The sequence below is a fragment of the Anolis carolinensis genome, unplaced genomic scaffold, assembly GCF_035594765.1.
Source record: "Anolis carolinensis isolate JA03-04 unplaced genomic scaffold, rAnoCar3.1.pri scaffold_10, whole genome shotgun sequence".
Taxonomy (NCBI): Eukaryota; Metazoa; Chordata; class Lepidosauria; order Squamata; family Dactyloidae; genus Anolis; species Anolis carolinensis.
The window spans coordinates 21,582,941-21,600,373 of NW_026943821.1; the positions used below are offsets into that span (position 1 = coordinate 21,582,941).

A 17,433-nucleotide genomic window follows, 5' to 3' on the forward strand; every position below is an offset into this window, starting at 1 on the left:
CCCCAAACATTGCAAATATCCATGAGTTATTTTCCCAAAACGGAGCTCACATTCCCAGTGTTGCTCTGTAATGAACCCAAGCAGACAGCTGGCATGTGAACAGAATATTATTGTACTATGAATTCAGCAGAAATGCAGAGGCTTTGTCGCTCAAGGTATTGCTACGGTAAATCAATTGCATTTGCGATGCACAACAGTTCATTTGGATCTGCAGCAAAACTGCTCCCTTAAATGGGGCTGGGAATATGGAGTGCAAGCATAGATAATTATACAGACATGGCGTGCAACCATGATTAAGGACTTTCTTGGCAAACATCACAGGAAACTTCATGCAAACAGGCATTCCCATCCTAAGTAGAAATAAGGGACAAACCTGTATCCAAAGGGGACCCCTAAAACCATAGGTAATAGTGAACCCTATTGTTGTGGTTCAGTCTGATGATGAAGGGGGATTTGGGTTTCAGCGGGTTGACCAAGGAAATGTTGAAGGTTCTGAAATGTCAGAAATGCAGGCTAATCAAGTAAATGTTGAAGATTCTGAATTGTCAGAAATGCAGGCTGACAAAGGAAATGTTGAAGGCTCTGAATTGTTAGAAAGGCCGCAGGCTAGCAGGGAAGCTGAAGTTAGCGATAAGGGTGACCTTTCACAGGATTTTGAACATCAACAAAGTCCAGGTGGCTCTGGCAGCAAGGCAGAGGAGTCTTCCTTAGATAGAGGCACAAGATTAAGGTTAAGAGTTGGTCCCAGGCATTCTGTGAGGATCGCTAATAAACGTGTGGGAAACAAAGGTCAGAGGAATGCTTTTCTAGCTTGTAAGCATGGTTAAAAAGGGTGAAACAGAGGAAGATCTCAGACAGAGCAACGTTGATTCTGGAAGCTTAACTCTTGCCTTGCTCATGGAAATAGATCCTCACTTCGGTTCCTGCCTAGATTCTGTGATTGGATTGTATTTTGAAGCCCATGCTACCTTGTTTCTCCAGGACTGATATGCTATTTTAGAGACTTGGAACTGTATTCTGCAGATTGCCTTTGTAATTGGCTTACTGCTTTCTTTACTGCTTTTTATTAAGATTTTGCTATTTATTTATCAATAAACTGAAAAAAACCACATCTGCTGTGGTGGTGTGTGTGTTGAGAGCAAGGTGAACCAGTGCTGAGGTGCAACACCTATAAGTTGCTGGAAACACACCGTAGAATCTCACTAAAGGACCTAGAGAAGCTCACAAACATTTCCATGGAATAATATTTTTTTTTGTCAAATCATAAATATTGAATCCATGGATAAGTTGAGGAAGAATGGATATATTTTCCAGACTTTCGGATCTAACTTACTTTTTTCCTTAGACACGTATAGATAAAACCAAAATGATGCAACCGCTTAATTCACGAAGAGCTAACTCTGCAATGTAGATGAATCCTTAGAGACTTTTTTCCTCATCCTGGTTCGATCAGGAATGTTCTCAGCTTTGTTTTTGTAACCATGTTTGTTTTTATATATAGGGCTCCCCAGGTCCTAAAGGTGCCATAGGACCTGCAGGCGCCAGTGTCACCGGCCCACCAGTAAGTGGAAACCTCTCCTTTATATCTTGGGGGCTCTTGAAGCCCCAACGTTAAGCTTCCTTTGCTAAATCCTACTTTGTCTTCATCTTCTCTTCCAGGGTCCTGAAGGTCCAAGAGGCCTCCCAGGAGCACCTGGCAACAATGGTTTAATGGTAGGTAAGCTGCAGTTTGGCTTGTTTCGAAGGGAGTTGTAGTTGGAAACTCGTAGGAGACTTGAATGGTCACCTGGTTGAATTTCCTGGGAATCTCCGACTCTGAAAATCCTATTCTGGCAAAAACAAGTCCAGATCTTCAAATAGCTCGGTCAATTTGGATGCCAAAGGTAGACCTGGTAACTGTTTTATTGTCTCATCTTTCATCGATATAAGACTCTGTATTGATTCACCTTCTTTTACCTTTCTCTCCAGGGTGAAAAAGGAGCCAGGGGTGAGAAGGTGAGTTTCTGTTTTCTCAACCATGCCAAGTTTGGGAATATTGTCATTGTCTTCTTCTTCATCTTCCTCTTCGTCTTCTTCCTATTATTATTATTATTATTATTATTATTATTATTATTATTTTATTGTATGACACAGCAAACAAGATAGACATGCTGGATTTTGTATCACAAAATCACAAGTCGAACACTTCCCAAGTGTCTAGGACTGTGTGATGTATTTTCAGATGATGTGCGCAGATCACAGTAGGGTGGCCTTTTGCAGTTGACAGATCGTAATTTTGTCAATGTCTATTGTTTCCAAATGCCGGCTGAGATCTTTTGGCATGGCACCCAGTGTGCCGATCACCAACGGGACCACCTGCACTGGTTTCTGCCAGTCTTTGATTATTATTATTATTATTATTATTATTATTATTATTATTATTATTATTATTATTGTGTTGTTGAAGGCTTTCATGGCCGGAATCACAGGGTTGTTGTATGTCTTTCAGGCTGTGTGGCCATGTTCCAGAAGTATTCTCTCCTGACGTTTCGCCCACATTTATGGCAGGCATCCGCAGAGGTTGTGAGGTATGGATAAACTAGGTAAGGAAAGGAAAGACCCTGGACTCTCCACAGATATATATTCTTTCCTTTCCTTATCTAGTTTATCCATACCTCACAACGTCTGAGGATGCCTGCCATAGATGTGGGTGAAACGTCAGGAGAGAATACTCCTGGAACATGGCCACACAGCCCGAAAGACATACAACAACCCTATTATTATTATTATTATTATTATTATTATTATTATTATTATTATTATTATTATTATTTTGCTTGTATCTCTTGAGTGAGATACAAAGCAGCTCACAACATCAAACAAACAGAAAAAAACTACAATATAAAACCCAGAACATGTCAATATTAAATTAGAATTAAACATTGGAGTCAATTAAATTCACTTAAAGCTCTTAATATATTTGACGGTCAGGTTTGGAAGATTTTCTATGATGTTAGTTTCTCTCAGCAATATATAGACGGCACCTCATCATGCGTTGGACACAGTCCTCACAATTTGCCCCTTTGAGAGAAACTGAGGGATGGGTCCATAGCTCCTTTAAAGTTCAGACCAAAACCCATGACAGATTTGCCACTCTAGTGCCCTTTCTCACCCCGAGTTTTAACTTAATGTTCATGAGGCCCGCCCTTGTTTTTATTGCTTTTTTGATTTTGTAATGTATATTATTATTTATTGTATTGTTTAATTGTGTCGTGATATGTTGCTTTTATATTTTGTTATTTTGTATTGTTCTGGGCATGGCCCCATGTAAGCCGCCCCGAGTCCCCGTTGGGGAGATGGTGGCGGGGTATAAATAAAGTTTTATTATTATTATTATTATTATTATTATTATTATTATTATTATTATTATTATTATTAACCTGATGCTTGGCCATGGATAAATGGATAAATGGATGATAAATGGATATTTATTATATCCATTGCAAAAAAAGTTCTATAAAAAACAAACAGGAATTCCAAGGTAACATTAGGGGCTGCTCTCATCAATGTCTTTGTCTGGATCTTGTTCTGGATTGTCATCTTGCTGCTGCTTCTTCCACAATGCTCAGTCTTTCCTCTCCACCTTTTTTTTTCTTCTCAGGGAGACTCTGGAGAATGCAGCTGCCAACCTGGTTCCCGGGCGGACCCCAATATGGTTGGCCTTCCGGTAAGCGTCGTTCCGCCCTTCAGCTTCCCTCCCAGTGTTGTTTTGTGGGGCAAGGATTCACTGCTAAGCTGGATGGTGGCCCAAGCTGCCCGTGTGCCCCTCCCGCCCTCCGCTCAACCGCTCCACGCCTTTGCTGCTCTGGAAGCCGGACCGACCAACCAACCCGGGTCCCGCTTGGCTCCTTGCTAAAAGCTCTCCCCATTTTGGACCCGCAGGGTGCTCCAGGACTGTGGATCGGGACTTCCTGGCAGCCTCAGCCAGGCCCTCAGGTGTGTGTGGGCATGGATGTGCATGCTTGCTCCTTTGTGCGTGGCAGCCTTGGCTCCTCCATCCCCCCTTGGCTTGAACACACTTGTAGGAATTCAATTGTGGCTCTCTGAATGTCTCCTCTGCTTTCTCCCCACTTCTCCAGGGACCGCCAGGGGCCCCCGGACCACCAGGACCCCCAGGAGCTCCAGGAAGACAGGTCAGTAGGAGGGACTTGTGATGTTCATTTGGTGCCCTCAAGTTGGCTTCAACCTAGGGGCCGGGCTGTGGCGCAGCTGACTAGTAACCAGCTGCTATAAATCACTACTGACCGAGAGGTCATGAGTTCGAAGCCCGGGTCGGGTTAAGCCTCCAACCATTAATAGCCCCGGCTTGCTGTTGACCTATGCAGCCCCGAAAGACAGTTGCATCTGTCAATTAGGGAAATTTAGGGACGCTTTATGCAGGAGGCTAATTTACAACACCATAAAACTGCCAGCAAAACACGAGGAAAGGAATGAGGAAGTACAGCCACTACTGGACGGTGAAGCAACAGCTCCCCCTGTGGCCGGAATCGTGAAGCTGGAAAAATGTTAAAAATGCCTCTGAGTCTGTCTAATGTATGTTGTTTGTCTGTTGGCATTGAATGTTTGCCATATATGTGTTCATTGTAATCCGCCCTGAGTCCCCTTCAGGGTGAGAAGGGCGGAATATAAATACTGTAAATAAATAAATAGGGCATCCATGAATGAAGAACATCCAAGAGATCCTTCACAGCCCTGCTTGGGTCTTGTTGTCGCACCTCAGGTTAGCTTCACCTTGCTGAACACACCAGACTGTAAACAGGTTGAAGTCTTTTGTAGTTTATTAGGAAATAAATAGTTCTTAAAAAGCAAAAGTAAAGATCCCAAAACCAAGGCTATGAAGAATAATCCAAGAAAACATAAGGCATAAAACAAGATTCCATGAATGCTTGACAAAGTCCCATAACTTGAATACACAAGGCTGCAAGGTAATCCAGGAAAGCAAGAGCTAGCTTCTATACTCCAAAACGATACGTTGCTTTTGACAAAGATTTCTCTCTCAGCACACCCTTTAATATTCTCTGCACAGCATGAATTCATTTCTTTGGCCTCTGACCTCTTTCTCTTTCTTGTTTGCTATTCTAACACTCCTGCATCGAAATTCCAAATGGCCATCACGATCCAGAGAAGATTCTGTTCCGTCAAGGCCAGAGAGCTCATTCGCATCAGCCTCTGTCTGCACATTATCTAACCAGGAGCTATCCTCCCTTTGCACCTGGCTAGCTTCGGTATCATCTTCAGTATCAACAACACCATTCCCTGCTGTGGGAATGTCTCCCTGTTCCTCATCTCTCACAGCAGGGACACTCTGAGCCTGAATCCCACAATTCCCATCAGAGTCATCTTGAACCTGAATCCCATCATCTTGAACATCAGGAACCTGAATCCCACAATCCCCATCAGAGTCACGCTGAGACTCCAGCTGAGTCACAACACTTGTAACAGCAGGGCTTCCACAATTGAATTAGCCTTGTAATGCCATTCTTTTTTTTTTTAGATCCCACTTTGCCAGGTATGATCATCTTGGATTCTCATGAAGTGTCCAAAGTATGACAGCCTCTGTTTTGTACATGGGAAGAGTTCCAGCTTGATTTGCTCTCAGGCCCATTTAGAATAATAGCATCATAGAGTGGGAAAGGACCATAAGAGCTTCCCTATCCAATCTAAATTCGGCCATTCAGGAGGACACAATCCAAGCTTTCTTAACAGATGGCCATCCAGCCTCTGTTTCAAGACCTCCAGAGAAGAAGATTCCATTAGACTTCCAGATTGTGCATTCTACCATTGAACCGCTCTAACTGTTGGGAAGTTCTTCCTAATGTAAAAGCAAGTAAAATCAATATTAATAGATTTAAAAAAATGCAAAAAAATTATTATTATTATTATTATTATTATTGACACAACAACATTGTATGACACAGCAAACAAGATAGATATGCTGGATTTTGTATCACAAAATCACAAGTCAAACACTGCCAGAGTCTTTGCAGTTCGATCTTGAGGTCCTGATAGCAGCTGAGTTTTTCTTATTGTATTATTATTATTATTATTATTATTATTATTATTATTATTATTATTTTCCTTCCTAGCCTTCCTATTCCCCAGACCCCATTCTCCAGGCAACTTGTAAAAACCAAAAGCAACAGCAGATAAAAGCTTGCACAAAAGCTGGAGCGGAAACCCATGAAAAGTTATTAAATTGCAATTAAATTATCCCTAGAACTAAAACTCTTAAAACAAATCCATTAAAAGATAAGAGCTGGTTTAAAATGGCCATGCTATTCAAAGCCCTTGTAGCAAATTCTTAGAAACCTTTTGGGGTGGAGATCGGTAACTCCCAAAACATGAATAAGAAGCATTTACGTATAACTTATTGTGTAAGCTGAACAAATGTATAAATTGAGGATACAGAGTGGAAATGTCAATCACTCAATCAACCAGTCACATTAGAGCTGAATATGTCATCTTATGGTTGGTTCAGATGGAGATACTGTGTCTGTAATGACCCTCTGATCTTGCGGACAATGTTGCTTATTGCAGGATCATCTCCAATGGCTATTTATTTAACAGCCACAGAAAACCAAGGCACAGCCAATTTTATTTCTGCAACCATAGAAATAAAGAAGAAAGCATTCTCTAGGACCCATAGATCATCCAGGAAGATGACACCAGCTTGACATATCCAACTGGTTCCTACCTGCCAGGTTGACTAACTCTTCTGACCAGCGCCAATCATTGTTTTTGCCCTCATGGCCCCATTCTGGGGTTGCTTTTGTCACACATGTCATGGTTTTTCGTGTGTGAGATGTTGGGAGTCTAGCTGCAGAGGTTGCAATGTTTGAGGAACAGCAAGTGAACTTGGGGCACATCTGCACTGAAGTCCCTCTGGATCAGCTCCATTATGGCCAAACTATGCATGGAGCTGATCTGGTTTAGTCTAGAGCAAAGCTGATAAACATAGCCTTGAGACATGTTCAACAAAGTCTTGGATTGCTCAGAGTTCTTCTCCCAGATTGGACCGAAGATAAGAGCTCAATGTAGATCTGTCCAAGGCTACATCTGGTGGACTTTCATCCTCTGCCAGAGCAATGTAGAATCTCGGCCACTGGCCACTCTGTCCTCAAACAGTGACAGTTAAGGAGTTGATCGAGATCTAGAGACAAAGTTTAAGAGAAGCATGGCAGAGGATGTGTAGAGACATGCCAAATATACAGTGGAGGGTTTACGAACCAGTTAGACCAGGGGTCCCCAAACTAAAGCCCGGGGGCCGGATGCGGCCCATCAAAGCTATTTATCCGGCCCCCACGGCACAAGGGCAGAAGGGGGTTGGGTTAAATGACCCAAGGGGTCTCTTCTTCTCTTACAACCCTTATTATTATTATTATTATTATTATTATTATTATTATTATTATTTATTAAAAATTATTATTAACATTGATGCTGGGTGGCTATCTGTCAGGGGTGCTTTGCTTGTGCTTTTGGTGCACAAAGGTAGAAGGCAGTTGGACTAAATGGCCCAAGGGGTCTCTTCCAACCATTATTATTATTATTATTATTATTATTATTATTATTATTATTATTATTATTAACATTGAGGCTGGGTGGCCATCTGTCAGGGGTGCTTTGCTTGTGCTTTCAGTGCACAAAGGCAGAAAGGGATTGGACTCAATGGCCCAAGGGGTCTCTTCCAACCCTTATTATTATTATTATTATTATTATTATTATTATTATTGTTATTAACATTGAGGCTGGGTGGCCATCTGTCAGGGGTGCTTTGCTTGTGCTTTCAGTGCACAAAGGCAGAAAGGGATAGGACTAAATGGCCCAAGGGGTCTCTTCCAAAACTCTTTTTTATTATTATTGTTGTTATTATTATTATTATTAATTATTATTATTATTATTGCTCGGTGGCCAACTATAGTCTGGCCCTCCAACAGTCCGAAGGATTGTGAACTGGCCCCGTTTAAAAAGTTTGGGGACCCCTGTTCATACAACTTGTAAGCCGCTCTGAGTCCTCTTCGGGGTGAGAGAGGGTGGGGTATAAATGCAGTAAATAAATAAATAAATTGTTGTTGTTGGGTTGTTTTATTTTGTTTTGTTTTTGGGGGGTTTTTTGCACTACAAATAAGACATGTGCAGTGTGTATAGGAATTTGTTCGTTTTTTTTTTTTTCAAATGATAATTCTGCCCCTCAACAGCCTGAGGGACCATGAACTCCACTTAAAAAGTTTGAGAACCCCTGAGTTAGACCATTCTATGGCATCTGTCCATAGGGTCTTCTAGAGTAGGAGTCCCATCTTATGGTCGTTTTGGGGGTATTTATTTATTTAATTATTTATATTTAAGTATTTATATTCCGCCCTTCTCACCCCAAAGGGAACTCACATTATATACATATAGGGCAAACATTTAATGCCCATATACACATAGAACCGAGACAGAGACAGACGCAGAGGCAATTTAACCAGGTATCAGCCATCGACAATCCTCAGGCTCCCTTTTGAGGTAGCAAGGACTGGATCAGGGGATAACAGATCAAGTGGAGTCCAACTATTCAAAGTTTCTCCTTGCCTTTAGGGCATCCCAGGGAACAATGGCTTGCCAGGAATGCCTGTGACGGCAGGAGACTTGGTAGGTACAGGAACACCTTTGCTTGCCCTCGCTTAAGCCCCTCTTTTGCTCTGCTGTTAACCCCCCAAAAAAGAATAGTGTAGAAGCTTTGAAACAAATTAGGAAACAAAGAAGAGAGAACCATTGAGGCCTTTACCCTGCTTTTTGTTTATTTGGCGTGGGGGGGAGAGAACCTGGAAGCTCAGACTTAAAATAGGGATGAAGAAGGAGGATTGCTTTTGTCCATTGGCTTTTTCTTTCTCTTCTCTCTTCCTCAGCTCCATGAACCACTGGCTGCTGAGAGCGTTGATGTCCTAAAGGTAAGAGAGAGAGAGAGAGAGAGAGAGAGAGATCCCTCCAATTCATTTTTTAAAAACGCTGTATGCAAAAACATTACAAATACAGGACCATCGGAGATGTTTTAGGCTCTAATCAATCCTGTCTTAAGATCAATAACAAAACCCAGCAACTGTTGATGTCTTGGGTTTTAGACTGGTTCCTGGGATTTTTTTGGGATATTGATTCAGAAAATAGCATTGGATAGATCACCTCAGCTCTACTTTCTTAGATAGGATTAGCATAGTTTTCTATGGGCAAGCAGATGGTGACTGGGAGTTGGCCTGTGTTCTGTATCTCAATAGTTAGAGCTGATAGAAGGAACTGGTGCCATACCCAGAAACAGGGCTAACATTGGAGACACCAAAATGTATGCTGGCCAGTGTAATTGAACTTCTTGTTGGGTGCCCTCAAGTTGATTCTGGTTCATGACAACCCTATTTCTGGCATTAATTGGTCATGTCCTTAACTTCCTCTAAGGGTAAAACATGCCAAAAGTGGTTTATTCCCCATCCATACCATGGAATTATGGCAATGTGGCACTTCTTTAATTTCCATGGCTCCATCCTTTAGAGTCCTGGAATTTATAGTTCCAGAGCTCTCAGATACATAAGATGTAATGTGGTTTGGGGACTGTATAGGGATCATTTCATGGGTGGAAAAAACTCCTAAAAATAAACTTTTAAGAATATAATTAGGGCATTGCTGGGTACCTCCGGTTGCATCTATACGGTAGGATGAATGCGGTTTGACTCTACTTTCACTGCCATCGCTCAATGCTATGGAATCTTCAGAGTTGGAGTCTCAGAAGGTCCAGAAATGATATTTAAAAGACTAGAGAAAAGAGAGATTTGTTTAGAAACAGATACTAGGGATGCATCGCCCTGAGTCCTTTCAGGGAGATGGTAGCAGGATATAAATAAAGATTGTTTATTATTATTTGAAGCACAACAAGATGAGTCCACAGCAGACACTCTGCTCGCTGTTGTATTGGATCACACGTCGGACACTTCCCAAGTGTCTAGGACTGTTTATTATTATTATTATTATTATTATTATTATTATTAATAATAATAATAATAATAATAATAATACAGATCTGCACCACTGTAATTGCCATGACCCAATGCTATAGTTTCCTGGGAGTTGTATTTTTATTATTATTTCAGCCTTCTCTGTCAAAGTTGTCCAGCTAAACTACAAATCCTCCGATTCCTTACCACTGAGCCATGGCAGTTTAGGTGGTGTCGAACTGCATTAATTCTACAGTGTTAATGCACCTTGTGTGAAAAAGTAGGGCTCCAATGCGCTGTCTCCATGTCGGAATTAAAGTTGGCTTTCTGGCCCATTCTTCAGTGATGAAAGTGAAAAATTAGATGAAAACGATGACGAGTATCCTACTCAAACTCTGCTCCATTGGCATTCCAACAAAACTGTCACCAATGTTGAAGAGAAAGGGAAATGGGAAAAGTTGTTGCAAAGAGATTTAGTATTGTGTGATTTGCACAAAACCCAGAAATGCAGAAATAAAGCCAGATCTTCCCATTTTTATCCTGAGCCAAGTTTGGCAGGGCTCTCCTTCATCCCCTGCGGCTCATGCATCATGCACAAGACAAATGGGATGATCGATTCTGGATAAAGCAGCAGGGAATATATATTTTTTGCATCTGATGCTCATCCCCCCCCTCTCTCTCTCTCTTTGGCTTCCCATTGACAGCACATTTGTGGAGATTGCGCCCAGATCCAGGCGTTCCAAGTTCCCAATGGCGTCAAAGGCGAAAAGGGTGACCAAGGCATGCCTGGAGCTCCGGGTATTGAGAACTGTGCACGGGTAAGTAACAAAAACTCAAAAACCTGGAAGAAAACCAGTCCATATGATACAAAAGTAACTTTTCCTGCTAAGGCTGAATCCACAGTTTTTAAGGCTGGCTTTAAGCTCATAGCTCAACAGCAGTACATGTGAAAAAGATCTTGGAGTTCTCGTGGACAACAAGTTCAACATGAGCCAACAATGGGATGCGGCGGCAAAAAAAAGCCAATGGGATTTTGGCCTGCATAAATAAGAGTCTAGTGTCTAGATCCAGGGAAGTCATGGCTTCAAACTACAGGAGATTCCACCTGAACATGAGGAAGAACTTCCTCAGTGTGAGAGCTGTTCAGCAGTGGAACTCTCTGCCTCAAAGTGTGGTGGAGGCTCCTTCTTTGGAGGCTTTTAAGCAGAGGCTAGATGGCCATCTGTCAAGGGTGCTTTGAATGTGATTTTCCTGTTAGGAAATGTGGGAGTTGAAGTCCAAAACACCCGGAGGGCCGAAGTTTGCCCATGCCTGCCTTATACACATGGCGTGAAGGTCATTTTCTGCACAATATTTTGCACATTTTTGTGCATAAAACCAATGTTGTGTCCCTTGAACCATTTCAAATCAGAGGCAACCACTGAAATGGACAATTTTGGACTTTGGGATAATTTAGGTTTCCTACCAACGCGGCAAAATCAGCCAATGTTGCCACTTACCGGCAATTCATTTTTTTCATAAGGAACATATTATGTATTTTGACATAAAACAATTACAAAGGCATACAGCTCATTTCTAACAATTCCAGCATTTTATAAGACACAATTCCTTTTTTGTTTTAGTAATATCCTATTCTTTTTTCCTCCCACCACAAATCATTATAAGATCATAATGATCTATCATTGGGAAGCAGAAGCTTAATGTTTTTTTTTTCTTCTCTTACATTTAAATAGTTCTGCTTGTTAAACCCACTAATAAATATCTGTCATTATGAAATTATACCTAACAGATGGTTCCACGTCTGTTTCATTTTTTCGCAGTCATCCAAAATCATTTTCTTATTAAAATACATTAAATACAGAACAGAGGAATCAACGTAAAGCGATGCAAACCAAGCGCCCTGCTTGAGCAGCCGTACATAAATCATTTAAATGTTATCAGAAATGCCAGATATCATATCATCTGCAAATAAGCTATTAAATTTGTAATACTGATCACTATCCCAACTTGATATTCAAACTATCTAATCTGGGGAGACTCTCTCATATCCATTATCTTTGAAGATTATTAATATTTTGTGAAATTAATTAGAATATATATTAGAAGGTTCAGATGTTTCCTGTAGGGAATCTCCAAAAGTTAGAAAATGGGCAAGGAGGAATTATACAATTTTTTTTCCTCCAGTTTGGAATTTATTCTACAAAAGTAAACAAATTGTAAGTAATTTTTGCACATAATTTTCTGTACAAAAAGCCATGTTTTCCATGCAGGAAACATAATATTTCTGTGTGTTGTTGAAGGCTTTCATGACCAGAATCACTGGGTTACTGTGAGTTTTCCGGACTGTCTGAGCATGTTCCAGAAGCATTCTCTCCTGACATTTTGCCCACATCTATGGCAGGTGTCCTTAGAGGTTGTGAGATCTGTTGGAAACTAGGTGAATGAGTTTATATATCTGTGGAAGATCCAGAGTGGAAGGAAAAACTCTTGTCTGCTTAAGACAAGTGTGTGTTGTAATTGATCACCTTGATTAGCATTGACTAGTATTGCAGCTTCAAAGCCTGGCTGCTTCCTGCCTGGGGGAATCGTTTGTTGGGAGGTGTTAACCGGCCCTGATTGTTTCCAGTCTGGAATTCCCCTGTTTTCTGAGTGTAGTTCTTTATTTACTGTCCTGGCAGGAAGCAGCCAAACTTTGAAGCTGCAAGGCAATTGAATGCTAATCAAGGTGGCCAATTGCAACATTCACACTTGCTTCAAGCAGACAAGAGTTCTTTCTTCAAACCAGCACATTCCACAGATATATAAACCTCACTTGCCTAGTTTCCAACAGACTCTTCAACCTCTGAGGATGCCTGCCATAGATGTGGACGAAACATCAGGAGAGAATGCTTCTAGAACATGGCCATACAGCCCGGAAAACATGCAACAACCCAGCTCCACAATCTCATAGCCTTGAGCCGGAACAATTAAAGTGGTGTCAAAGACTCGGAACATGCCCATCTGTATTTTATAAGTGTTTTTATGAATGTCTGATGTAATTTAATAACTTTTTGATTGATTCACAATGTACTGTACAATTTTATATATGTGTTTTATTGTAAGCCGCCCTGAGTCCCCTATTGGGTGAGAAGGGTGGGATATAAATATTGTAATATTTATATCCCCAGTGGCAAAGTGTGTTATTATTTATTTATTTATTTATTTACAGTATTTATATTCCGCCCTTCTCACCCTGAAGGGGACTCAGCGCGGATCACATTGCACATTTAAGGCAAACATTCAATGCCATAACATAGAACAGAGACAGAGACAGACGCAGGCACGGGCGGGCCTCGAACTTATGACCTCTTGGTCAGGGTGATTTGTTGCAGCTGGCTGCTAACCAGCCTGCGCCACAGCTCGGCTGTGTTAAAGCATTGAGTGTTAAAGCACTGAGCTGCTGAACTTGCAGACCGAAAGGTCCCAGGTTCAAATCCCGGGAGCAGAGTGAGCACCCGCTGTTAGCTCCAGCTTCTGCCAACCTAGCAGTTCGAAAACATGCCAATGTGAGTAGATCAATAGGTACCGCTCCGGCAGGAAGGTAACGGTGCTCCATGCAGTCATGCCAGCCACATGACCTTGGAGGTGTCTATGGACAACGCCTGCTCTTAGGCTTAGAAATGGAGATGAGCACCAACCCCCAGAGTCGGTCACGACTGGACTTAACGTCAGGGGAAAACCTTTACCTTTACCTAATAAATAAGTAAATAATAAACTGCATTCATTCCGCAGTGTAGAATGAATTCCTAGATGTTATACTGGAATGCATGGCCTTCTTATGTGATGCAATAACGATGTCTAGGATTTCTTTGAATCCAACAGAACAAAGCACAAACTTCGAGCCATGATTGGCCTCCTCTTATCCATTGGAATGTCTCCAGGGGACGGTTGCTTCTTCGGTTACGTCATCCTTTGATTCATCCCACATTTTGGGAAATGCTGAGCTTGGCGGGCGAATTGCACCATAGACTGAACTTTCCATGTCTTTCTCTTTGTCTTTCAGTGCTTTGCCCAATTCCCCAGAGCAGAAGAGGCTCGGGTGAGTAGCGCTCTTGGCCGTGCAGCCATGCGGAAGGACACGCGGGGAGGATAAAAGCAAAAAGAAAGGCCTGTCGTACATAAACACGTTGTGCTTCACTGCCGCGGAAGAATATGCATTAAAAGCACAGGACATACGGGTCAGGTCACCATCACCGGTTGGCAAAGGAAAAGGGCCCACCTCTGACATGTTCCCTTTCTGCTTCTCCAAACAGCAGAACAAAACACCCATCCACCTTGATGGGTCTTCGGGGTGTTTATTTTAAATCCTCCGTTTCAACTTATTCCAAGCTGCTTTTCTCTTTAGCTCATGTTCTTCAGTCTCCCATTTCACAATCTGAGATAGTTTGGAAGATATGCATGAAAAAGAAAAGGAGGACAGTTTTATCATGAGCTTATAACAGATTGCAGAAGATCAATACAGTTTGAATGTTAGACAAAAAAAAAAAAAGCCAGGTTTAGAATCCTTGCTTAGATATGGATGGCCTTGGGCAAGTCTCCTAGTTGTAGCAATGGCAAAAACCCTTCTGAAGAAATCCGATTACAAAACCATAAGATAGAGTTAGCATAATTACCGTATATATTCAAGTATAAGCCGACCCAAATATAAGCCGAGGCACCTAATTTTACCACAAAAAAAACTGGGAAAAAATTGACTCCAGTATAAGCCGAGCGTGGTAAATTTCAGAAATAAAAACAGATACAGTACCAATAAAATTATATTACAGTAGAGTCTCGTTTATCCAACATAAACGGGCCGGCAAAACGTTGGATAAGCGAATATGTTGGATAATAAGGAGGCATTAAGGAAAAGCCTATTAAACATCAAATTAGGTTATGATTTTACAAATTAAGCACCAAAGCATCATGTTATACAACAAATTTGACAGAAAAAGTAGTTCAATACGCAGTAATGCTATGTAGTAATTGCTGTATTTACGAATTTAGCACCAAAATATCAAGATGTATTGAAAACATTGACTACAAAAATGTGTTGGATAATCCAGAACGTTGGATAAGCGAGTGTTGGATAAGTGAGACTCTACTGTAATTGAAGCATCAGTAGGTTAAATGTTTTTGAATATTTACATAAAGCTCTAATTTAAGATAAGATTGTCCAACTCTGATTAAATCATTATTCTCATCTTCTTCAATGCAAATGTGCTTATGTATCCTTTTAATAATAATAGAGTAAAATAATACATGTAATAATAATAATAATAATAATAAATACAGGAAAATAATACATGTAGTAATAAATAGAGTAAAATAAATATAAGAAGAAGATCAGAGTGAAATAATAAATATATTATTATTATTATTATTATTATTATTATTATTATTAGAGTAAAATAAATGTAATAGTAGCAACAATAATAGAGAAAAATAATAAATGTAATAATACCAATAATAATAGAGAAAAATAATAAATGTACCATATATTCTCGAGTAGAAGCTGACCCAAATATAAGCCATCCAGGACCCTCACCCGAGTATAAGCCAAGGGGGGCTTTTTTTAGTCTTAAAAAAAGGGCTGAAAAACTAGGCTTATACTCGAGTATATACAGAACACCAATTAATATGTCTGCTTTTCCTATGTGAACTATAATTCCTATAATTCACTAGCCAGAACACTTGCTGAGGGATTCTGAAAGTTTCATTCCAGTTAAATAACATTCCCAAGTTCTGAAACTTTTAAATCTTCCGTGCAGCTCCGAAGGTAGTTTCTCCACATTGTAATGCTGTGCCGAAGTCTAATAAATCAGATTTGGTTGTGAGAAGCAAGGGTGAATTGCCAGGGGAGGGATAAGTCCAGAAAAATATGTTATGTTCTCTTCCCCACGATTCTCTCTGTTCCATGTGCGAAACACAATGAGGTTGATAGGTTAATCCATTTAGCAAGAAGAATCAAAGACACCCCTTCTATTAGAGCAAAAGGCTGTGCCGAGAATTAAGGGTATGCTATTTCTTTAGTTTATAGTTAATTATAGAAGCACAAAAGGATTCTGAGAATGGACAAAGTAGCAAGAGATGGGTTATCTTTTGAGTATTTTATTTAAAACACCAAATATAACTGCATTGGTGGTGAACGGTTGCCTTTTTCTATATCTGGAGAGGAGTTTTAACTGGAAAACTAGTGTTGGGGATAAGGATTAACTCCATTTCTATTAATTCGTCAATCCAGTTTGAACCCAAGGCCCCTTGCAATGGTGTTTGCCATTATAATAATACATTGGAAGCCCAATTGCGGATCTCCTCCTTTGCCATGTAGCTCAGCTGTTGGGAATGAGTCTAAGTATAGAAATATTTTGTCTGCCGTCAACAGTGGGGATAAACAAAGCGTCCAAAACAGCTGTGACAAATGCACTGATTCAATTCATAATGGAGTCTGGAAGACGTAAAAACTCCCAGACTCGTTCCAGATGACTGATCTAATCTTTTATGGGTTCTGGCATGACGTCCCAGTCTAGTTCCAAATGGCAATACATCCAATAACCTGAGCCTGCCTTCTGCTCAAACGATGGAATCTTATTTCGGGGATCGTCTGCAATTTTTATCGTATAACTATCACGACTTGGTCTGCTAAAGTTCCTGTCTGCTTGTTGTTGACTTGAAAGGCGTTCAAAGAGATGTCCTTAGGTTCTATGTAAATCCAGGCACCTTGGAAGCAGATAATAATACAGTAGAGTCTCACTTATCCAACACTCGCTTATCCAACGTTCTGGATTGTCCAACGCATTTTTGTAGTCAATGTTTTCAATATATCATGATATTTTGGTGCTAAATTCGTAAATACAGTAATTACTACATAGCATCACCACGCATTGAACTACTTTTTCTGTCCAATTTGTTGTATAACATGATGTTTTGGTGCTTAGTTTGTAAAATCATAACCTAATTTGATGTTTAATAGGCTTATCCTTAATCTCTCCTTATTATCCAACATATTTGCTTATCCAATGTTCTGCCGGCCTGTTTACGTTGGATAAGCGAGACTCTACTGTAATAATAATAATAATAATAATTGAATAATAACAATAACAATAACAATAATAATAATAGAAGATTGAACTTCAAAGACTCTGGCAGAAACCAGTGCAGGTGGTCCCGGTGGTGATTGGCACACTGGGTGCCGTGCCAAAAGATCTTAGCCGGCATTTGGAAACAATAGACATTGACAAAATTACGATCTGCCAACGCAAAAGGCCACCCTGCTGGGATCTGCGCAAATCATCCGAAAATACATCACACAGTCCTAGACACTTGGGAAGTGTTCGACTTGTGATTTTGTGATACGAAATCCAGCATATCTATCTTGTTTGCTGTGTCATAAAATAATAATAATAATAATAATAATAAT

At 40.5% G+C, this 17,433-nt stretch overlaps 1 protein-coding gene across 1 annotated transcript in view; it reads left to right on the forward strand.

Moving 5' to 3' along the window:
* Window positions 1-17,433, forward strand: part of col16a1 (collagen type XVI alpha 1 chain) — a 167,914-nt gene that overhangs the window by 111,318 nt on the left and 39,163 nt on the right. Inside the window, exons 37-45 of the mRNA XM_062962528.1 lie at window positions 1,502-1,561; window positions 1,660-1,713; window positions 1,969-1,995; window positions 3,641-3,706; window positions 3,922-3,975; window positions 4,119-4,172; window positions 8,925-8,966; window positions 10,700-10,813; window positions 14,038-14,073. Of these exons, the coding sequence (XP_062818598.1) occupies window positions 1,502-1,561; window positions 1,660-1,713; window positions 1,969-1,995; window positions 3,641-3,706; window positions 3,922-3,975; window positions 4,119-4,172; window positions 8,925-8,966; window positions 10,700-10,813; window positions 14,038-14,073 (507 nt within the window). The remainder of the gene's footprint in view (window positions 1-1,501; window positions 1,562-1,659; window positions 1,714-1,968; window positions 1,996-3,640; window positions 3,707-3,921; window positions 3,976-4,118; window positions 4,173-8,924; window positions 8,967-10,699; window positions 10,814-14,037; window positions 14,074-17,433) is intronic.